This window comes from Ceratotherium simum, chromosome 16 (genome assembly GCF_057802395.1).
Source record: "Ceratotherium simum simum isolate JZ-2026a chromosome 16, ASM5780239v1, whole genome shotgun sequence".
NCBI classification, from domain to species: Eukaryota; Metazoa; Chordata; class Mammalia; order Perissodactyla; family Rhinocerotidae; genus Ceratotherium; species Ceratotherium simum.
This window is the reverse complement of record NC_141915.1, coordinates 44,891,796-44,916,532: the sequence shown is the minus strand read 5'-3', so window position 1 is coordinate 44,916,532 and position 24,737 is coordinate 44,891,796. Positions and strand designations below refer to the sequence as shown.

The following is a 24,737-nucleotide window of genomic DNA, read 5'->3' as shown; positions in this document are numbered from 1 at the left end:
CATTCTCTTGCCCTAGCCTTTTACTTAATGAAATTTTAGATAGATTTCAAGTTTCAGCTGAAATTTTGACAACTTCACCGACACTTCCCCAACCATCCTTTCTCCTCCTGTTTCTTTCTTTCCTTTATGCAGAGTAATGCGGTAATGGTGGGAAAGAGGTTACTAGAAGCCACATTATGGGCAAACTTTTCTTCCCTATCTGATTTTTGCTTCTGTTTTCAGTGAAAGTGCGGTTGTTAGCCAGCCAAATGGCCAAACCTTTCCCCTTGGGTTTCTGCAGTTTATCAGCATTTTTGCCAGGAGGATGCTGCCAGATTATTCTTGTATACCTGAAGTCCTGTCCTGGAAATTTACAAGGAATAAGGCAAGGTTTTCATCTGTAGATGTGGAGTTAGTTCTGACTTGCAGTTTTTTGAAGCAGCTGAATATGTTTTGCTTTCTGGAAAGAATATACATATATATATAGAGAGAGTCTGTATGTCTAGGCAGTGGTTCTCAGTTGGGAGGTGCTTTTGCCCCACGTGACATTTGACATGTTGAAGCATTTTTGGTTGTCATAATTTGTAGGAGGGTGCTACTGGCATCCAGTGGGTGGAGGCCAGGGATGCTGCTAAATGTCCTACAATGCACAGGAGAGACCCCTCCGCCCCGCCAAAGAAAAGAAAAACCCAAAAAGTTATTCGGTACAAGATGTCAGTAGTACTAAGGGTGAGAAACTGCCCAAGGGGTATATTTGTGCTTCCCAAGTGCTACTTGTGTTAGGTGGAAGTTTGCCCTTTAACTTATATTGCAATTTAGAATAATAGACTCGTAAGCATAGGAAGGGACCCTAGAGGTGTCACATATTTGAACTTCATCCCAACTTGTATCCCTCAGAACAGTGTTCTGCAAGATATTAATAGGTGTGATGGGAAAAAAGGTGTTTATTTGTTAAATAAATTTGGTAAAGGCAAACATTTGAGCATTCAGTATGATGAAGTGCATTGTGAATCTCCATCAGGGAAATTTTTCGCAAATGTGTTTGCCAGCTGAACCCATTTGACATCTTCCAGTCCCCAAAATGCTTCCTTGGAACTGAGAGGGAAACCCTTAATTACCTAGCCCAACCTTTTATAGGCTTTTAAAGGACCTTGATTAGATGGCTCCTCTCTTTTGTCTCTGCAAGCTTACTGCAGAATCTTAATTTACGTCAGTGACAGCAGGTACATTAGCTCCATCTGTATTTGTTTGTCAGATTGTGGTTTATTAGATGAACTAAAAGTTGGGATATTTTAGGTTTCTTTATTCTGAATGTACAATATAACTTTATTATCTGTCCCCACTAGTAAATTGGAAATTATAATCCCAGCCCAAAACCTACTGCCCAGGTTGTTATGAGGATTAATAAGTTAATTATAGCTTTTAATGCTTTGTATTCTTTGGAGAAAGGTGATTTATTATAAGCTATTGTACTCTTTTTGTCAAACTGCTTGACAGTCTTTCTGTGCTTTTTAAATTATTGAAGATTGAAGCTTTTGGGATTCAAGTGGGATGGGAATCATTGTTTTAATCAACGTTTTGCTCAGTACATTACATTTAAGAACGTTATCGTGATATTTTGCCTTATTGGCTCTTCAAGAATTTGCATTATTTTCTTTTTGCTTCCTTCTCTTGTATTATACAAGTAATAGGTGTTTATGGTGGAGACATTACATAAACCAGAAAACAAAATACAAAAGAATCTTACCACCTACTTTTTTAAACAAAAACGAAGTCATAGTATGTTTTGTTTTATAAAAACTTTTTCATTTAACAGTGAAGCAGGCACTTTTTCATGTCAGTAAATATAGCTCTGCATTGTTATCATTTATGGTTGCATAATAGTTCATTGTGTGGATATTTCATAATTTAAATTGAGCATTTGGTTTGCTTTATTATTATTTATATTTATTATAAGCAACATGAAATATTAAAATAAAAGTAAATCTGGACATATAGTGAGAATATTAAAAAAAAAAAAGTCCTAAGCTTAGGTAGTGGTTTATGGCAATTATAGCTAATATTGAGTGCTAACTAGATTTTCCATGCCCAGTTTTTTGGTATGTGTTTTCTTTTTTCTGTGTGCATGAGTCCTCAAGTACAGTAATGTTTTAGAGAATTATTTGCTTTATGTTTTTCCTGTGCATTAACAAGTCTTATCAATGGCCGGCCCCGTGGCTTAGCGGTTAAGCGCTCGCACTCCGCTACTGGCGGCCTGGGTTGGGATCCCGGGCGCGCACAGACGCACCGCTTCTCTGACCATGCTGAGACCGCGTTCCACATACAGCAGCTAGAAGGACGTGCAACTATGACATACAACTATCTACTGGGGGGGGTTTGAAAAAAAACGAGGAGGGTTGGCAATAGATGTTAGCTCAGAGCCTGTCTTCCTCAGCAAGAAGAGGAGGATTGGCATGGATGTTAGCTCAGGGCTGATCTTCCTCACAAAAAAATAAATAAATAAAACTGTTTTCAAGAAGTCTTATCAAAATTTATTCTTTTTTATATTTGCTTTTTGTCTGTAGGTTATAATAATAGTGCAGATAGTGGATGTTTGTGCCAAGCACTAGGCTAAGTAATTGAAAGTATTTTATTTAATCATCACAGCGGCCTTGTTAGGTAGGCTCTGTTATTTGCACATGTGAGGAAATTGAGGGAATAGGATAGTAAAATAATTTAAATCAGAGTGGAGCTAGGATGTGACCTTCTCCCCTCATCTGTGAGTGCCTGTAGGGGTAATATTGAATCACAGCATAGCATTTCAAGTCAATTAAGGGATAAGGCTGTCAATTGCAGTATTTTTTTTAACAGTAGCGTTGTTTTGGTATAGAAAGATTTAGGAGTTAGGAATGGAATTCTGGTAATACTGAATCTCAGCGTAGCATTTCAAGTCAATAAAGGGAGAAGGCTGTCAATTTCAATCTTTTTTTTTTTTTTTAACAGTACTGTTGTTTTGGTATAGAAAGATAAAGATTTAGGAGTTAGGAATGGAATTCTTCTGAAGAGGTCGCTTTTCCCCCTTCTCTCCTTTTTATTTATTTTCATTTCATTTTATTTATTTATTTTATTTATTTATCTCTCCTCCTTATTTATTATTTAGGTAACTGCTCTGCAGAGCAGCCTGTGGGGATATTGAGAGCAAGGAGAGAGTGTGCAAACAAAATAAACTCTTGCCTTTGAGATCTATGTGATTAATGTCACATTCACAGATGTACTTTCAGAGGGTCAGAGAAGTCTTTTTGAGAGAGATGGGATTTGAGCCAGCAGACTTTTAAGTCTAAATCTAATTTTTCTTTAAATCTTTAAAGGATTGAATGATTCTAAAATAACTTTGGAATGTTTACTGCTTAAGTACCTTCTGTGGTGTAATGTTAATTATGAACCCCTTTTTATGTGTGCTGGGTGAGCCTGGGTTTTCCTAAGTTTTGTATAAGCTGTGTAACATCTGTGTCCTTGCCTTGGTCCCCAGAGAGAGGCTCTTTCCTGCCACTGCTGAGACTTAACTGTAGTGCCCTTGGGTAGTAGACTACAACTACTCTTCTTACATGTTGTATTAATCATCTGGCACTGATAATATGCCTCTTTGCATTGCTAGTATCAACTGTGTCTTGATATCAATTCAAAAGAAGAGGAGATTGAATTGATGGGAAAGATCTGAGTGAATTTTGTTTATGGGAGAAAATGCTTTTGTTTTATAAAACTGACTCAGTGTATTCTGAACAAATAACTTACATTGGTTCGTCTGTCAATTGGGCTATGACACAACTGTTTATGCTGTATTAGGAATTAACGATTAAATTTTAAATCAGAAATAGGAAAAGTGGACATAGAACAATTTGTCACACAGAATGCTATATGCCAGGAAGTCCATAAGGATAAAACTCTGTAAGCCCCAGAAATCTAGTTATTTCATGGGATGTTCATTAAAATACAATCTTAGAACAAGAAACGTTTGGCAATTATATAGAGCAATAAACGCATTTATTCTGTTTGTATTGGTATTTGTATGGATGTTTTGTCATTTACTTAAATATTTTGATATTAATGATTTGAATTGTCATACAATAAAGAATCTTAGTGTAGTCCTGTGGGGCCTACCATGTTGGTATTGATCTAAAGATAAAAACATTTGACCAAATTGGAAATTGCCCTCTTTTTTTTTGAGGGGGGAAGAGATTGCTTTAGTTCTGTGATTCGCAAACATTTTGGTCTCAAGGCACCTTTTCACTCTTAGAAAATATTGAGAACCATGAAGAGCTTTTATGGGTTATCATCAGTAGCTGATGTATTAGAAACTTGGAGAAATTTTAAAAATAATTATTTACTGATTCACTTTAAAATAACAAACTTGTTACATACTATGAAAAGAACTTTTACCAGAACAAAAAAAATTTAGTGAATGGTATTGTTTTACATTTTTGCAAATCTTTCTGATGTCTGGCTTAATAGAAAACAGCTGAATTTTCATATCTGCTTCTGCATTCATTCTATTGTAGTACGTTGTTTTGGTTGAAGTGTATAAAGAAGATCTGGCCTCACACAGATATGTGGTTGGAAAAGAGAAGAGTATTTTAATAGCCTTTACAGATGTGTGGATATTCTTTGACAGTACAAGTAGTAGTTTCATAAAGATTTGTTCCAATGTGGAATCTAAAACTGTCAGTGAACTTTTCGTACTCTATTACATTAAAATCCATTGGTCTGTCTTGTACTTGGTTTTACCCATGCGTGAGTTTCTAACATGCATTGGTCATTTGGTCATTCACTGAGTTAGGCAGATCTTCCAAATGTTGACACATTTCATTTATATGGTATCAAAAATTCACATTCATTTAATATCAGCAGTAATCTAATCAGAAATGGCTTTTTAAGTGTTGGGAAAATGTTTAAGCTCATGGTGGTGGATACAAGTTTTCAAAATAGTTCTTTTTTCTTGAAAACTCAGATTTTGTCATTGGCAACAAACATCGTCAGTGGTTTTCCTTGAAGTGACAGGTTTACTTTGGTCATTTTCAAGAAAATGTGTGCTAACTACTCAAGTCTGAATAACCGTAGTTTGTCAGTCATTCTGCCAAGTAAAAATAATGTTCCATGAGAAAAGCTTCTAGTTCACCTTGCAACTCAGTTGTGAGTGCTTTTTCTCAGACTTCTTAAAGCAGAAGTGCTTTGTGCGTACTTTTCCCTTTCATCACACAGAATATTTTAAAAACATATACTCAAGAGTGGAGATTTAATAAAATTCGTAATTGTTATAATTTCATCAAGGACATTAAGTGGAACTAATTTTTTTTTTTTTTTTAACATTTAAGAATACAACGACCAGTGACCATTAGTACAGTTTGGTGCCTCTGCCTTGATTTGTGCTAAGGTACCAGCAGTTTTGCTCAGCCTTGTTTTTGCATCCTCATTGCAAATGTCAGCACAGTGAAAAAAGGCAAATAACATTTTAGTATTACTATGAAAATAGCTGTGATCTTGTGGACCGGTGAAATGGTCTTTGAACTCCCAAGAAGTCCATAGACCACACTTTAAGAACAGCTGGCTTAGTTCATTACATGGATTTCCTTTTGCTCCCAGACCAAATAAAGCAAAGGCGATGAAGAAAAGGCAAATGACTGAGGTTTTTAGCTTGGGTTACTAAATGAAAGCAATGCCATTACCTGAGGTAATAAAACAGGATGAGGAGTAAGTGTGTTGGAAGAAGAAAGTGAATTTTGAGTTTTGGGGAGCTTGAGGACCATAGAGGTGGAAATGTTGATGAGTGCAGCTCAGCAAGTTCTTCTCAGCGTTAGGAGGCCTCACCATACTAGTGGTTGTTGCCAAGGACGTGAGTTGAGAGAGAAGAGGGAAGGAGAAGGACCCTTGGTGTCAAGGACATCAGGAAAGGAAAATTTCAAGAATGGGGTGGTCAGCGCTACCTAATGCTTCAGAGAAATCAAATAGAATGGGAACTGAGACTTGACCATTGAATATTGAATTTGATAATAAGATTACCGGTGACCTTTGCCAGAGCAGTGGGCATAGAAGCCAGATTATAGAAGAGTTAGGAGTGCAGAGGTTATTTATACTACCCTTTCAAGAAGTTTTGTTTGGGGTAAAGGGAAAAAGAGACACATTGGGCAATTAATTTGAGAGGTGGATTGTGCTGAGGACAGTGAAAGAAAACTGATGAAGCAAACTGATATTACCGGTGTGATCCAGTTAAGCTTGTAGTATGATCTGTCTTGCAGAGAAGTTTGAAGCTAATGAACACTGGATTCTCTGGCCAGAAAAATGCACAGACCTGTGACATTTGGTATACAAACTTTTTGGTAGGGATGAGAGAATTCCTTACTAATTCTTTCCTGTTTAATTGCTAAGTGTTTAGTTTGATACATTTGCTTTAAATCCACTAATTTCAAGATGTTTTAAAGAGATTTTTCTTTTAAATGCAGACGATTTGACGTTAATAATCTGCAGTTCTCTCAGAATGGAACTTCTGGGGGCTGGCCCCGTGACGTAGTGGTTGAGTACTCGCGCTCCACTGCTGGCGGCCTGGGTTCGGATCCTGGCGCGCACCAACGCACTGCTTGTCAGGCCACGCTGTGGCAGCGTCCTATATGGAGTGGAGGAACATGGGCACGGATGTTAGCCCAGGGCCAGTCTTCCTCAGCAAAAAAGAGGAGGATTGGCATGGCTGTTGGCTCAGGGCTGGTCTTCTTCACAAAAAAAAAAAAAGAAAAGAAAAAAGAATGGAACTTCTGTTTTGGCTACTTTCAATCTATGGTAACAAATGAGAAAAAAGAAGGGTGGAATTCTTTCTCTTGTGCAGGGATTGTCTCTCCCTTGCCCATTTCCCCTCCATGAAGGATATTCTAGTCTCTAGAATGGTTAGAGTGTTTTTTTTCTGGAGGCAGAGTGTGGGTAACAGCCTCAAGTAGTGTTTGTATTAAAAACGTGTGTTGTTTTTTAATATGTTTGTATTTCTAACTTCCTTTTCTTCTTTCTCTTCTAGTCTATTCTCTGGGGAGGCAGTAAGGGGCCGTGGACCTGGCCTCGGCACCGAGAGAGGCTGGACTTCCTGTCTCTCTGTGCTGAATGGCTGCGATGGCGCCCGCTCTCACTGACGCAGCAGCTGAAGCACACCATATCCGGTTCAAACTGGCTCCCCCATCCTCCACTTTGTCCCCTGGCAGTGCCGAAAATAACGGCAACGCCAACATCCTTATTGCTGCCAACGGAACCAAAAGAAAAGCCATTGCTGCAGAGGATCCTAGTTTAGACTTCCGAAATAATCCTACCAAGGAAGACTTGGGAAAGCTGCAACCTCTGGTGGCATCTTATCTCTGCTCCGATGTAACATCTGTTCCCTCAAAGGAGTCATTGAAATTGCAAGGTGTCTTCAGCAAGCAGACAGTCCTTAAATCTCACCCTCTCTTATCTCAGTCCTATGAACTCCGAACTGAGCTGTTGGGGAGACAGCCAGTTTTGGAGTTTTCCTTAGAAAATCTTAGAACCATGAATACGAGTGGTCAGACAGCTCTGCCACAAGCACCTGTAAATGGGTTGGCTAAGAAATTGACTAAAAGTTCAACACATTCTGATCATGACAATTCCAGTCCTCTCAGTGGGGGAAAACGAGCTCTCACTTCATCTTCTCTTCAGGGGGATGAAGTGGTGGCATCTGAATCTGGGGACTTGAAGAGGGGTATGACCAATTGCACTCTTCCACATAGAAGCCTTGATGTAGAACACACAACTATATTTAGCAATAATAGCACTGCAAACAAATCTTCTGTAAATTCCATGGAACAGCCAGCACTTCAAGGAAGCAGTAGGTTATCACCTGGCACAGACTCCAGTTCTAACTTGGGGGCTGTCAAGTTAGAGGGTAAAAAGTCTCCCCCGTCTTCCATTCGTTTCAGTGCTTTAGATTCTGACACAAGGATAACAGCTTTACTGCGGCGGCAGGCTGATATTGAGAGCCGTGCCCGCAGGTTACAGAAGCGCTTACAGGTTGTGCAAGCCAAGCAGGTGGAGAGACATATACAGCATCAGCTGGGTGGATTTTTAGAGAAAACTTTGAGCAAACTGCCAAACTTGGAATCCTTGAGGCCCCGGAGCCAGTTAATGCTAACTCGAAAGGCTGAAGCTGCATTAAGAAAAGCTGCCAGTGAGACCATCACTTCAGAGGGACTTAGCAACTTCCTGAAAAGTGATTCAATTTCAGAAGAATTGGAGAGATTTACAGCTAGTGGTATAGCCAACTTGAGGTGCAGTGAGCAAGCATTTGATTCAGATGTCACTGACAGTAGTTCAGGAGGAGAGTCTGATATTGAAGAGGAAGAACTGACCAGGGCTGATCCTGAGCAGCGCCACGTACCCCTGTGAGTAGAACCATGCATAATGCCATTCTTGAGAAATGTTGCAACAGAGGGAAAAGACTTGGTGAATTCCTATCACGGGGAGAATGGGATTTTTTGTATATAGGTGCCTAAATTCCGTTTGTCTTTTTCCTGATTGTACATAGGTGGGTACATATACCTGCTAGTGAAGAAATGAAAGGTATTTCTGGTATAGTGTTGCTGTAGGCTAAAAGCTGCTAATTTCCTTTTGAAATCTTATTAAGAAAAAACTGGAAGACATCCTATTTGTAAAACTGTACCCATACTTCTTTCAGAGTGAATAGATTTTTTTTGAAACTGTATGTAGGCTATGTTTGTAAGTTTCTTTGGCTTGACTTAGGATTTTGTTAGTAGTAAATGGGGACAGAAGTTTAGTTGACCTAAGTTAACATCGCTGGAATTTATAGTTGCTTTTAATTGAGCTTTCAGCAGAGAATGTACCCAGTCTTCAATTTTAACGGTTGAGATTTCCTTACATTTTAAGGACTAATAATCAGAAAATGCTTCAGAGTATTTTATGGGTTGCCTCCAAGCACAATTCCTCTTTCACAAGTTAATTCTCTTCCTAAAACAGCCCATCTTTATCAGATTTCGATTTTATTTTCTCTCTCATAAGTTAAATGTGTTGACATATTTGGGATAAATTCTTACTAGTTTTTTCCAAATCTGTTGGTTTGAGGAAAATTCTATGAAAGCTTTGCGTGGCACTCCACATTGCCATGGTGGAACCAGAGGTGCTTTACTCATGTTCTTCCTTTCTAATCCTGTGTTCGGCTCCTTACAGATAAACAAGGCAGTAGTACTGTATATCTCCTTAAAGATAAATCAGTCCACATTTATCTACTTATAAATGTTAGGCTTAGGCGAGAGAGAATTATGAGAAGTTGGAAAAGAGGGGCAGGAGAGTTGACTAATAGATCCTCTTTCATTTCCTCTTTGGGTAGGGATGTTGTAAAGGTTGGATTACTAGAGAAGGCTGAAATAGGTGGATATGTTTGAATAATTGGTTTTTCCTTGTCTGTAGTAAAAAGGTGACTAAGATTTTCACTGGAGACTTCTTTGAGACGGCCATGCTTTTAAGCTTAAGTAAATTTCCCTTTTTTTCGGTTTTGTTATATTATCCATACGGATAACACTGTGTAGCTGAAACATAAATTTTGGTTTATGTTTCTATTTTGAGAGCAAAAGTCTAGATAATTTTGCTGAATTTCTTCCTTGTAGACCTAGCTCCATTACCATTTGTTAGTTTACTGTGCTCAAGAGTCCACTTCTAGGGGGCTGGCCTCGTGGCTTAGCGGTTAGGTGCGCGCGCTCCGCTACTGGCGGCCCGGGTTTGGATCCCGGGCGAGCACCGACGCACCACTTCTCTGGCCATGCTGAGGCCGCATCCCACATACAGCAACTAGAAAGATGTACAACTATGACATACAACTATCTACTGGGGCTTTGGGGGGAAAGAAAAGGAGGAGGATTGACAATAGATGTTAGCTCAGAGCCGGTCTTCCTCAGCAAAAAGAGGAGGATTAGCACGGATGTTAGCTCAGGGCTGATCTTCCTCACACACACACAAAAAGAGTCCACTTCTATATTCATATCTAAAGCAGATACATTTCAGAGGCTTGCTACTGCTGTAACATAGTTGTCTTTCCTTAAATGGATTAGTAGCTTAAATCAGCTTGCCAGTATTTGTGGCATTATCCCCACTGACTTTGCTGCATAAACCACTGCTTTAAAAAAATCTTGGTTAATGTTGAATATTTGGTATTTAGGAGTAATTGCACATAACAAATACTGTAGTTGAAGCATTTTATTTCATGTACTTATTTTGTGTATTTGAGAAAAAGAACATCTATCTATAAGCTTATTGTTTTCAGGATACATTGTATTGAAAACATTTCTAAGTTTTGTAATGTTGTGGGTAACTGTTGCAATTCAGTGAAATCAGAATACCTAAGAGAACTTTTCTTATTCTGTGGGATTATTAGTGATTTGAAAAGACCTCTTAGTCCATTCACTCCCTACTTAGTTGTGGGCGTTCTTCTCACATAATGGTTTACTAATGAGAAGGGTGTGAAGTATAAGGACAGCTGAGGGATCATTTTAGGAAATTTTTTGGAATTAGTTGAATCCTTTTGCAGTTAAGTCAACTAAATAATGCTTTAAAAAGTTGAATTTCTACGCATCAGATCGTATTAAAGTAAGGAAAATTTTGGCACTAAAAGTACTGTCAAGTAAATATACTTTTTGCACATTGTGATATAATTGGATTTAAATTAAAACCACCAGTAAAGCATACTTTAAAGTTCTTGATGAGCAGGGTCGCCAGATTGACTCCTAAGACTTGTATTTTAGCCAGGTGTCTGTTGACTTTCTGCGTATTTTAAAGGTTTTCAGTAATGGGCCAGAAAGTGATAGTGGAGGCATTGCTTTGATTAAAAAAGAAAAAAGTTGTTCTTTGGACACTGAGAAGCCTTTTCTTTGTGATTTATTAGTCCCTCCAAAATCACATAATCACATTCATGATTCTTCAGTCCTAGAATAAGAAGTTAGTTAACTCTTCAGGAGCTTGACCCAGCTGATGAATTTCAACTTTTTTCTCCATTCCAGTAGCCTTTAATATTAATATTTTAATTTTTAAGTTTAATACTTTACTCCTTTGCTGAAGTACTTCTGCTGGAGATCAAGTTGCTAGATTTAGTCTAGGCAGCCATGATGAAAATATTAGGTAGAGGAGACTGTTGAAATGAATAGTTTTTAAATGATGTTACTTAAATTACAAGTGAATGGTTCTGTGAAAATTACAAGTCTTCACCAAGAATTCATTTGTGTTTTTTCTTCTTTCCTAGTAGTAGCCAAATGATTGATTTTTATGTTGTTGAATTTTTGGCAAATTTTATGTTTATCGTTGTATTAGACTTTACAGTTAGTAAATTCTATATCGCTAGATGAGACATGTTAGAAAAGTTTTCCTTTTTTCTTGTTTAATTTTTGGTTTAATTGATTTTATGTGTACTTTATTATTTATTTCCCTTTTTCTCGCCAAAGCCCCAGTAGATAGTTGTATGTCATAGTTGCACATCCTTCTAGTTGCTGTATGTGGGAAGCTGCCTCAGCATGGCCGGACAAGCAGTGCATCGGTGCACGCCCGGGATCTGAACCTGGGCCGCCAGTAGCGGAGCGCGAGCACTTAACCGCTAAGCCACGGGGCCGGCCCCTATGTGTGCTTTATGTTTTATTTATTTATTTATTTTTTCCCCAGAGCGCCAGTAATAGTTGTATGTCATAGTTGCACATCCTTCTAGTTGCTGTATGTGGGATGTGGCCTCAGCATGGCCAGAGAAGCATTGTGTCGGTGCGCGCCCGGGATCTGAACCCAGGCTGCCAGCAGTGGAGCACGCGCACTTAACCGCTAAGTCACGGGGCCGGCCCTATGTGTGCTTTAAAACTGTTACGCTTTCTTATTTTAAGCTCTTTTTGGAAAATCTTCCTAAAATGTTTTATGTATCTTCCTGTCTTGGTACAGGTAGCTACTTCTTTGGAAATTCTGCGTTATATTAGGTTTGACGTATATTATTGTTTAGTGACATCACTGTGGAAGAAGCGGGAATTTAAACATCTTCTTGATTGAGGGACTAGCAAGAAAGCTGTATGTTTCAATAAATACCTTAATATTCTTAATTGTAGAAGTAGAAATAAAAGCATTTAGTTATCTCGTATGTATGTAATATAACTGTTGAGTGCATGCTTGTGCGTGTAGTTATGTGCGTACTCTCTCTTCCTCACTTTAGTTTTTCTTTATGTTCCCCTTCTTTCTCTCTAAGAGTTTTGTTCTGCTATTTTGTTATGAATTCCTGGACCCATATCTCATTTTGCTGAATTTGGTTTTCATTTTCTTGGCCCTTGTGCTTATAAACTTCTGTAGCAAGTACTTGCTGTTAAGAAAATAATTTTTTCCATATATTCTCTCTCTTGCTCACTGTCTTTTTTTTTTTTCGGTGAGGAAGATTGGCCCTGAGCTAACATCTGTTGCCAGTCTTCCTCTATTTTGTATGTGGGACGCCGCCACAGCATGGCTTGATGAGCGGTGTGTAGGTCCACACCCCGGGATCCAAACCACTGAACCCCAGGATGCCAAAGTGAAGCACGTGAACTTAACCACTACACCACTGGGCTGGACCCCCGTATATTCTCTTAAATGTTCATGTTCTTAGATCAGCAACGTTCTGGGTACCTGGACATTATGTAGACCTCTCTTCCCTTAAAATTTTTTTTCTTTCTGAACTGTTACTATAGGCTTATCTCGAGGGTCAGTATAAAAATAATCCCATAAAACATTTCATTGTGACTCCTGAAATATATGTTGTTTTATATGTATTAAATACATCTATTACAGAATGCCTTCTTTGTAAGGACCCCAGGGAGAAAGAGATGCAACCAAGAATAATTATATTTTTTCCTAAGCTTTTAGTCTGCTTTTATTAACTAGATGCTATAATTTTGTGCTGTTCACTTGGTTTCTGTTTCCCTGTTGACTTTTGGAAGTTTAGGGCCAAGCTTTGTAGGGCTTATTGTACCTTTTTTAGGCCTCATTCTTGGCTTCATTTTGTTATCCCTGTGCTTGTTTCATTTTCATGTTTTTATTTCTGGTTTAATTTACACTAACCTATGTTTTATTTGTTTGATAGCCTTCTGAAGTCTGTTTCAGGTCAGGGTCGGATAAAAATAAACTAGATGTTCAGTTCTGAAGAAGTTATTTGAATTTTGGGTTGTCTTGATTGTAGTGACTTTCCTTTCCTTCTGGGGAAGTTAACCCTCTTGAATTTGTTAATGAAGTCTTCAGAGTATAATGAATTACTAGTCTGTTTGTAGCTTTTGCTTTTTAGGAATGCTTTGTGTTGTAGCTCCTACTTGAATTTATTAAGTATACACAGATGATGTTGCCAAAGGTGGCAGTCAACTTGATTTGTCCTTATTTTCCTATTCCTTACCCTTTTGCATATTGATGAAGTGAGAAGAATATTGGCCAGAAGACCTCAAATCTAACCCTTCTCTGCTACTAACTAGCTGTAGGGCTAATCATATAACCACATTTCTAATAAAAATGAGGGAATTGAACTAGATGATTTCTAGGGCTCAAACTACTTTGAATTGTGACTACTCTATCTTTAAGTAACATCAGTGGAGCTGTTCTCAGCACCATTTTTTTGCATTTGGGGAAGCTGAGGCAAAAAGTCCGTATAAGTCACTGGTGTAAGTTGAAACAAAACAGTTTTTTTGTGACTTAGAGCTTTGATTCTTTTAATGCCTTAGGTTTCTTTTTTTCCATAGTCCATTAAAGTGATTATTGTATTTCTTAGTGTATGGGATACATACGTGGGAATAATTCCATTGTGTTCTTAGAAAAGTTAACTTCAGAGCTGAGTAAACTTTTATTTGCTGAACACTGATTTAATGCCCCTTGTTTACAATCTGCTAGCCTGCATATGACATCCACTGGCAGAAATAGGAACTTCTGTATTTTCTCCCTCTTCCCTCCCCTTTCCTTTTTCTGAGAAGATGTGTAAGTAGTGAGAATTGTTCGTGGTGCTTCTTATGTGATTCTGAAGGAGAGAAGTTAGGCAACAGGAATTTGGGGGTTGCCCATCTGCAGATGTAGTTGCAGTAGATGTTTTCTGTTGCCTTGTGACGGGTGTTTTCATCCTCTAAAATTGAAAGTACTCTTTTGTGATAATGTTAAAGTGATCATGCAATAAGTACTCATTGCATGAGCAAATGAGTAAGACACAAGAGATGCCATAGGTGAATAAATTGAGTCTCTGTCCTCAAGAAGTTTATAGTTTTGTTGTGCAGTGGAGACGTGGTAAGACAAAGATGAATATTTAGAACGGTGCCTGGCACATAGTAATATAAGGTAAATGCTGGGTGATACAAATGAAATAGGAAGAGATCACAGCTGGTTGATGGAATTGGAAAGAAGCGATAGTACAAGTGAGCCTTGAAGAGTGGCTAGGATTTTGATAGAAAGTTTTCTTTCTGTTGTGGCCTACCTGAGGTAGGTCAGTACAGGTAGAAGGCACAGCATACACAGGGATGACCGAGGCAAAAAGGCATAAGGCTTTGGTGGGTAAAGTGGGGATATTTTAGAGACCTAGTGATGTGGGTAAGGGTGATGAATATAGTGTAAAAAAGAAAAGAGAGAATGCCAGAGATGATGCAGAAGTAGATTTAATGGGACTTAGTAGCAGTGGATGTGTGGGGGTGGTGAAAGTGGGATCATCATAGATGATTGAAGTTTCAAGTTTGGGTAAGTATAAGAATTCAGTTTACAAAATAACTGTAATAGCTCATGAGTGTCCAAGTTCTCTCCTAGTGTCTTCAAAATGAAGGTTTCTGTATTCCTTATAAGTTACAGCAAGTGTTAAACATCAAGAAATGAGCTTCCGAGTAATCCTCTGTAAACAGAGAGAGAGGAGTTGACCTGTACAGAGAGGGCTCAGAGTCTTACATTGGTGATTTTGGAATTGATTAATTCATTTATCAGATGTATTGAGTGCCTACTATGTGCTGAAGTGCTAGATGCCAGGGATATATAGTAGTGAGTAAGAGACACAATCCCTGCTCTACCCTCATGGGGAATATAGGTTAGAAAGAGAGATTAATTATTTAAGCAAGTAATCACATAGTTAATGATATATTTACAGTGGTTGTGGGTGCCACAGAAGAGAAGTTCAGAGTGCTTTGAGGGTACATATCAGGAGCATCTCATTAAGATGTGTGGGGATGTTATAGCAAGTATCCTGAAGAAGTAACATGGAAGCTGAGACCTGAATGATGAAAAGGAATTGGTGGCGAAGAAGGGGAGGGTGTTACAGGCAGAGGAAACAGCATATGGTAAGGCCTTGGGAATGGGAGGTGCTTGATACTTTGAATAACAGAGCAAAGTATAACAGAGAGTGGTGAGAAATGAGACCAGAGAGGTAGCTAGAGGCCAGGTCATACAGGTGGCCTTGTAGGTCACCTCAGGTTTAAAATTTTATCGTGAAGCCATTGACAGGGTCTACGTATCATTGGGTTTTTTAAAGACCCATCTTATTGTGTGCAGAGTGGAGTGGATGTGGACTTTGGGAGACCAGTTAGGCTGTTGTGGTAAGCCAGGCAAGAGAGAATGGTGGACTCAGCCTTTGACAGGGAAGAGTGAGAGAATTGAATATTGGAAGTAAGGTGACTGTGACTTGTGATTGATTGGATGCAGTGAGTGGATGTTGAGAGAAAAGGAAGAGGTATTATGGGTGATTCACCGATTTTTGGCAGGATTGGATGGATATGTTGAGATGGAGAAGGAGCCAGATGGGGGAGGTTATTGAATACAGTGGGCATGGGCGTTCACTAATTTTCCTTCAAACAGTTTTGGCTGTTGGCTATACCCAGAGGTTTCAGTGTCATTTTCAGAGCACCCTATTAGATTCCATCAGCATGATAAAATAAATTGTTTTACTAGAAAAGGAAAAGCTTGGGGCCACATTCTGTTTCAGATGAATAGTACTTTAATTAGTTTCTTTACCCCTTTCCTAAACAGAGACCAGAATGGACTAGATTATTTTGCAAGGAGGCAGAAATTCATGCCTAAGGTTATGTCCTTTCATGTCTTCCAGTTCATTGTCTTTCTCCTGTTTCCCATTGTGTATCTGGGAAAATTATGCTTATATATTCAGTGTAAAGAAAGTGTTGAGTTTCTATAAATTTGAACCAGTATAAGGGGCTCATATAATAAATATAAAGAGTAAATCTTATTAATTTTGATTTCCATTAAGTAAGGCTTTGTGGCAACTTTAACCTGTTTGATTTTATATTTGTATAATTATGAAGAAAGATTTTTGCATCAAAGTGGTAAACGGAATTGCTTTGAAATCAATTTCAGTTGATTAAAGTATCTGGAGAGTCTATTTCTCAAACAGAATATACTGAAAAGTTGTTAAATTGTAAATGTTGTGGGTTGCTCTGGCAACCTATGTAGTAGCATTGTAGCGACTATATAGATTATATTCAGAACTCAGGTAAGAGGACTTGCGGAGAAAATTATTTTGGGGGAAACGTGGAGATGGAGGAATGGTAACTAGGAAGAGGGGTTATATTCCATTTTAGATAATTTTCTTATAAGTTGTTTTACTTTTGCCTAAAAGAATAAAGGGCATGAGCCAGGGAATTGAATGATATTGTATATGTGTAGTGACCATTTTCTTGCTCACCCTTTATTCCCTGTTTCCTATTTGTTCTTCTGGTACTTGAGAGATGCATTCTGGGAAGACAGCAACTGAGGGAGACAGAGCTTAGGACCGTTGGGACTAAATTAGTCTGAAACCTGGGAGATCACAGAACCCCAGGAGGATTTTGACTGAACTGATTTGTTTGAGCTAGGAAACAACATTTTTAACCAACTTTGCCTAATCAGATGACAGAGTTGAGACATGTTGATAGGGAAAAAATAATAGCCTACATTTGTTGAATATTTCGAGGTAGGCAGAGTTATAAGTGCTTTACATGCATTAACTTATTTAATCCTCACAGTACAATGTGGTAGATATCATCATCACGGACTCAGCCTCAGGAATGAAAAGTTTAAGTAACTTGCTTAATGTCACACAACCAGTAAGAAATCTAGGCTGTTTACCCACAGCCTGGGCATAAACACTAGCTATATTAGTGGCAACAGTATCAAATTGTCGTTTAGACTTGGTTGGTGAAAAGAGATCTACTAAACGTCATGTAAAATATGGCATTTAACTTTATATTCAAGAGACATTATAGTAATATGAAGTAATTTGAGGAAAAGTATAATGGTCTGTGACTTAAACAAATATGCCCTTTAGCCTGCAGTACCCTGTTACTCGTTTCTTTTATGGAATAGAAGTTTGATGGGTTGAGGAAGAGCATTTTGCTAGGGCAGACATAGATAGCATCTAGGAAGTGTGACTGGAGTGATTTTTTAAAAAGAGAAGGAAACAAAGGAATTAATATGTATTGATCACACCTTCTATATATTAGGTGGTTTACATTTAGTATCTTATTTATTCTTTAAAATATTGATATGATGAAGGTGATGTCCCCATTTTGTAGTTGAGACCCCAGACTATAGATATGTTAAATAATTTGCTTGAGGTCATGGTGAAGATAAAAGCTAGTTATTTCTTATTTCTCTTTCTCCTATTTTTCTCCTGAACTGGTTGGGAGGGAGCAGAAAGAAGATTCTGTTTTGAGAAATGGAGCAACCTGACGGCACATAGCTCTTTAGACACCTTTCTGATGGCACAGTACACTGACGGGCATAGCACTGACTATGAGGGATGATGAGATTAAATAGTTTTCCTCTACTATAATAAATAATCCAGAGAAGTGACGTGTTTCATATTTTTTCCCCTATCAAATGGGTAAAATAAACATTTTTGACATTCTAAAGGGATGATTTATATTTTAACTTATGTGGAAAAATCCTGTTATTTCCCCAGTTGCTGGAAAAAGAAATCTTTTAAGATATGAAAGTATTTTATGTTCTTTCTCCTTTAGTCTTCCCTTGTGCTTAGCTGATATATGAATTGTAAGCATGTACTTAGTACTTATTAAAGTATTTTCCTCAAGAAATCTCTTTCTGCTAAATCTGTTTACTATAAGAACTTGAAAGGCATGAAATAGCAATTGGAGAATATCCTGATTGGTTTTCCACCTACTTACATGAATTTGTGTCATTTCACTGCCTGAATATGAGATTTATGATTAGCATTTGATATCTTATTTTTATTGATTTGATAATCACCAGAAAACCTGAGGGATGAACTGTGGGTTATTATTTTTCTTAGCATTTGTGGGATTAGTACTAAAGAAGGAGCAATGTAGTAGAAAGAATTCTGGAGTGTTATTGAGAATTGTTAATTTTAGTTTTGTCTTTTAATCTTCCTAGGCTTAAGATCCTCCCTTATAAAATCTGGATTATACCTTTTTGAAAAACGTTGCCTGTTGTTTTGTAATGATGAGACCTAGGCCGGAATGGCAAAGGCTTTTGTCACTGTTAGGCATACTGTCCGTTTTGCTGAGGGATGCTGGGTGGCCAGGTGACCCTCCACGTTGTTCCCACTGCCTGCATTTCCATAGAGAATCCACGTGCTGGGTCCCATCAGGGAATTAGTGGCAGAGCTACAGTAGTCTGCTCACTTGTTTCTCTCATGAGGCACCTTGGTGCCAGTGTATGTGCCTGTAGTAACTGTTGTTTTATTTTTTATTGTGTTCCACTTTTGGCAATGAAGAAAGTAAGGTTACACAGTATGAATCCTGAGGATGGGGTGCAGTGAGAGAGTGAAGACAAAGGCCTTTACCAGATGGATATCCTGGGTATTTTGCTTAATAAGTGGATATTTCTCTTAATAAAGCTGTTGTTGGAATATTATGCTTTGGAAGTAAATATCTCTAATGAAAAACAATCGTCTATCTCTCCCTCCTCCCAGAATAAGCAGAATAATTTAAAAAAATGTTCACTGTTGTTTTTTAAAAAAATAAGTTCTCTCTTATATCTGTTTCTTTTTTAGAAACAATCGATTAAAAACTATTAGAGATTGTCAAGTTCATTTATATAGAACAAATAAGGGACTGGTTGCCTTTTGACACTCCAGATATCCAAGGCAGAATTTCAGTTATTGCTTTTTAGGTGCATGAAGTTAACATAGTTGAATCCTTCATTGATTCGTTTAGTTGCCTTTCATAGAATTTTACGCTGAGAACGAGAAGATCTGGGGTTTTCCTAAGAAACATTTTCTTCAGATCTTAAGAGTTTTCAGCTGAGTTGCTGCAACCACTGTTTTTCTGGATTTCCAACTGGGTGAAAATGTTTTTCTTTTTAAACTGGCACTCCTCCAGCAGATTTTTCCAGCAAGTATTCTTTGGGCACACCCTATGCATAGTGAATTTTGCAAAATCTTTATTCACGAGGCTGGAAGACAGGCCAGTTTTCTTTTTGTAAGATGAAAACAGAGTGAGGCTTGCTTAGAACTCATTTTGCTTCTACCCAGCTGTATTTGAAATTGATCTCTTATGCGAATACATTCAGGCATTCACAGAAGTAATTTGACTTGGAAGTTTAAGTGGAAAGGCTAATTTTATATTTGCAGGAAGTTTACTTGGTGCAGTGGTTGTCCTCCTGATTGAAATTTTGCATAATTTGTTCTAAATGATAACTTGATAGTAAGTAAATCTCAGACCCAAGAGTTGAGAGGTGTGAGGTGACTGACATTTGCAAGTGTACATTCAAGACTTTGATGGGATGTGTATATACTTGGTTTTACATTTTATTAGGTACGGGAAGTTATTATTTTCATTAATGTCCAAAGCAACATTAGATTATTTACACTTCCCTGGTTTACTCTAAATAGACAGTGTGATGGTACTACTAGATGGGATAAATTTCCTTAATTTCATCCATGAACATTTAGATTGTCTGACAAACTTATGGAAGAGTAAGGTACAGTAGTGCTCTTGGGTGTTTCCTAGCTGACCAGCCTTCTAAGAACTACAGCTTATACTCCTTTAATGGATAGTGCTTCAGCAGTGTTCAGAGGAGTTACCATAGTTGATAGTCTGAGTAGAAACTAAGATGTGTCATCATTGAAGGTAGTCGGAAGTGTCCCTATGGAAATTCCAGCAAAGGAGATCCAGAATTCTCTGAGCAAAGAATAATAAATAGAACAATTTTCAAGATAACTCAATTATTTGGAGGCTAGCCTTTCAGGATCATCTATCATCAAGATTAACCTTGCCTCCAAAAGGGCAAGGAAACACTTCTCTGATAGTAAAATAAGGAATGATGAAAACTTTTAAGAAGAGTTGAGAACTTGGTTTCTGCCTTTAAGGAATAATTTGTGTGACTGATTTTTTCCCCCCACCTTCAAGTAGAAAAAGAAGTGTTAGAATTAGGCAGTGTATGCTCAGTACTAGATAAATGATACAGGCATTCAATGCTGAAATTTAGGAGGAAAGAGTGATTGCTATGGGCTAAAGTGATCAGAAGACCTGAGAAGAGAGGGAACTTTAGTTTGGATCAAGGATGACACTTAGGTTTCCAAGACGAAATAGAATGTTTCAGGTCCAAGGATGAGGGACCTCAGATGAGGATGTAGTGTTGGGTAACACAGGGAGGAGAGGTATCTTCCAGAGATAAAAGGTTCAAGAAAGTGGAAGATGAGGTTGGAAGGGTAAGTTGGGGTTACATTGTTTTTGAATGCCAAGCTAGCACGTTTGGATTTTATCCTAAGGATAGTGGAGAATCACTAATGTGGAATGGCATGATTAAAGTGTTCATAAAAGAGTCTTTGATAGTGATGTGGGCTGAATGGATTGGAGGTATAGGATGGTTTGGAGCAGGGCAAGACTTAAAAGCAAGTAGCCTAAATGTAAGTAAAAGTCTTTTGAACCAGGGCGATGGACATGGAATGGCAAGGAAGGTCCAGATGCAAGATTGATGAAATAGAGAATTTTAGAGCTCACTTTGGAGATAAGCACAAATTTGTCATTTACAGATGAGAAACCCAGGGACAGAAAGGTCAAGTGACTGTGCTAAAGCTTATTAGGATGAGAGTCAATGTTGTACTAGAGCTCTTGACTCTAAATCTAACATATTTCATTGATGACACACTTTAGGAAACTTGGGGACGTGATTGGATTTTGGTCCTGGTAAGTTTGCAGACACTTGATGGAACTAGGAGAAGCAAGAAGAGGTATTACTTGGGGAGGGAAAGAAATGAAATGAAATTATTTGGAGTGAAAGGCCTTTTGTTGGAGAAGAGTTTCCCTATAAGAGGAGTGACTATGTTTAATTTTTACGTTTATCTCTCAAAGTTTTTTGTGTGTTTGGTTTGAGGTAAGATTTTAACTTGATCCCCCACCCTGCCCATGGATAACCATTTGTCTGTAAACAGTTGATTGAGTAGACCATCCTTTTTCTATGATTAGAAATGCCACTTCTCCTGTAAACTAAATCCATTTACGTGTCTGTTAATGTGTTCTGTTTCATTGATCCAATGTCAATTCCTGCATCTGTATCACAGTTTGAATTACTAAAGCTTTAAATGATATAATGTATTCAACAACTATCTGTAATAACATACTATTTGCCATAGCTTTAAATATCTGGTAGAGTAACTGCACTCTTCTTTTACTTAAAATTATATATATATTTTTGTTAGGGTACTTTGCTAGTTCATTATCTTCTATATGAATTTTGGAATCAGTTTATCAGCTTCCTTTAAATCATGTTGGGGTTTTTATTGGGATTGTTTTGTGACTGTACATTAATTTGGAGACATGACATCTTGACAACATTAGGTCTTCCAAAGTTGTCATATTTTTCTCTATTGAGGTTGTTTATGTCTAGAGTAAAATTTGTACTTCCTATAGGCCTTGCATGTTTTCTGTTATATTTATTTCTATATATTTTACAGATTTTAATGCTATTAAGAATGAGATCATTTTTTGTTGGTATGTGGGGAAACTTGATTTTTATATGTTGATTTTTTATTTGGTTGCCTTACGGAATTTTCCTGCTCTTAGCAGTTCTTTCAGTTATTTCTATTTGATTTTGCTAGGTGAGTAGTCACCTCTTGACAGATGGTGACATTTTTGTTTTCTCCTTTTCAATTGTTAGACTTTGTGTTTCTTTTTCTTTTCTGATTGCATAGATTGGAACCCTCTAGTACATAGTTGAATAGTACCAGAGGTAGAGGACTTTCTTATCTGGGTCCTGACTTTCACTAGAGAAGTTATGTTTTGCCATTGAGTGTGATTTGTGCAATGGGTTTGCAATAATTGTCCTTTGTTAGGTCAGGCAAAGTTCTTTTAATTTCTGACTCAATAAGAATTTTTATTACAACTGAGTATTGAAATATTATCGAAGCTTTTTCAATATCTGTGGAGGTAGTAATTTTTTTTTCCTTTAGAGCCTTTAAATGATTTCCTGATGTTGATTGACCCTTGAATTCATTCAGCAAATATTTATTGAATGCTTATTATTTGCCAGGAGCTCTTCAAGGCACTGGAGATAGAGTATTTATTTATTTTCCCCCAAAGCCCCAGTAGATAGTTGTATGTCATAGCTGCACATCCTTCTAGTCGCTGTATGTGGGACACATCCTTCTAGTCGCTGTATGTGGGACGCGGCCTCAGCATGGCCGGAGAAGCGGTGCGTTGGTGCGCGCCCAGGATCCGAACCTGGGCCGCCAGCAGCGGAGCGCACACACCTAACTGCTAAGCCACGGGGTCGGCCCTGTATTATTCTTGTAACATTTGTCAAATGGGATTTGTTAAGTGTTTTTGGGAGGAGGGCTGCTTTCCCTCCCCGCTGTTTATAACTTGGAAGGGCCTATAGTTTACTCTTGGATTGGCTGTGGTTATGGCAGGCTCAGATTGATTTGGTGAACCTTCCCATCTTTTTCTACTCTCGGGAATAGTTAACAAGGATTATCTGTTTGCTGACGTTTTGATAGAATTTGACAGTTAACATATCTTGAACTAGTTGCCATTTTACTTTTATGAGTGGTTCTTTGCTTAAATTTTAAACTTCTCCTATGGTTATTGGTTTAAGGTTTTTAACCTCTTCCTTCATGACCAAATTTTGGCACTACATTTTCCTAGAAAATTACTCATTTTGCCTAGATTTTCTAATTTATTGGCATGAAATTCTGTCTAGTAATCTCTTAAAACGTTCCCATAGATCTATTATTTGTATTGCTTTAACTCTGTCTATGTATCTGCTTTTTCATTTCTAGTGCTTTTTTTTCCCCCTTGGATACAGAATTTTCTGCTTTATCAATTGGTTTTTGCAAAAACTAACTTTTGATTATATTGACTGAATTTACTTTTTTGTTTACAGTTCTTATTTCATTGGTTTTGTTTTTATCTTTATTCATTTCTTCTACTTTCTTTGGGTTTTTTAAAGCTTCTTTAAGTTATATATTTAGGTCATTTATTTTCAGCCTGTCTTATTTCCTTAAATAAGAATTTATTTAATAGCTATAGCATTTTCTCGGAGTTCTATGGCCAAATTTTAAGAGTTTTGTGTGTCGTATCTTCATTGTTCATTTCTAAATAAGAGCAATTTTGGTTTCTCTTCAGCATAATTATTTAGAAAGATGTGTTAAATTTTCCAGTCTAATTTTTCTTTTTTTACTGTCCTTTAGAAAATTGTTGATTTCTAGTTTTGTAGCATCGTGTTCAAAGAATGTGGCCTGTATGCTTTCTGATTTTTGGAATTTGAACTATATCTTTGTGACCCATTATATGGTCAGTCGTTAACCCTTTTATGGGTATTTGAAAAGTATGTATTCTCAGTTTAGGTATAAAATTCTTTTTTGTTGTTGAGGAAGGTTTGCCTTGAGCTAACGTCTGTTGCCAATCATCCTCTTTTAGCTTGAGGAAGATTCACCCTGAGCTAACATCTGTGCCAGTCTTCCTCTATTTTACATGTGGGTCACCACCATAGCATGGCTGCCAGTGAGTGGTGTAGGAACCAAACCCGGGCTGCCAGAGTGGAATGTGCCGAACTTAACCATTAGGCCATGGGGCTGGCCCCTAGATATAAAATTCTTTATGTATCTAATAAATAGTCATGATTATTTTTACTAGATTTATAATACTCCATCAAATTTTTACCTCAATTACTCATTGCATTCAGTGTAGCACAGTGGGGGTTAATCTTGATAGAGTCTGGTCCACCTGGATTTGAATCTAGGCATTCTGGCTTGCTGGTTCTGTGATCTTCGCACGTTAGGTCCTTCTGTAGCGTGGGACTTATAACATCTACCTTATGGGGTTTTTGTTAGGATAGAGGAGATAATGTGTGTAAAATGCCTATATCCTATTCCAGTGTCTGGGACATACATAATAGTAATGATATTTAGATGTTGAGTGTATGTCCATTGTTGGACATTATTATCTGTTTTTCATAATTATAGCATTATGTAGCGAGTACTTTTGCACATTGTGTTAAGTTTGGTTCTGAGGTCAAAGGAGATCATCATCTTAATGGCTTTTTTTACCCCCAGATTGCTTTCTGAGAGCTCTAGCACTTCATTTTGCTCTCATTGAGAGCAGAAGTTAAACTGGCACAGTGTAACTTTGGATTTGAATGTTATTACAGTTATTTAGAAAAATAAATTTAATAGGTTCTGAATGATACTTTCTCTGCATTTTTTAATACTGCTTGGAAGGACAAACTCTGACATTTACAAGCTTTTTCTGACATTTATGACATTTTCATTTGTCATTCGAGTAACAGCTGCTGTAAGGTAGCATTGTTGTTTT

The 24,737-nt window shown here is 37.7% G+C and overlaps 1 protein-coding gene across 6 annotated transcripts in view; it reads left to right on the top strand.

Moving 5' to 3' along the window:
- Positions 1–24,737, top strand: part of KANSL1 (KAT8 regulatory NSL complex subunit 1) — a 189,686-nt gene that overhangs the window by 37,911 nt on the left and 127,038 nt on the right. For all 6 annotated transcript variants that reach the window (XM_087441337.1, XM_087441340.1, XM_087441336.1 and 3 more), the window contains one exon: positions 7,013–8,384. In XM_087441337.1, the coding sequence (XP_087297463.1) occupies positions 7,096–8,384 (1,289 nt within the window). In that variant the 5' untranslated portion in view covers positions 7,013–7,095. The remainder of the gene's footprint in view (positions 1–7,012; positions 8,385–24,737) is intronic.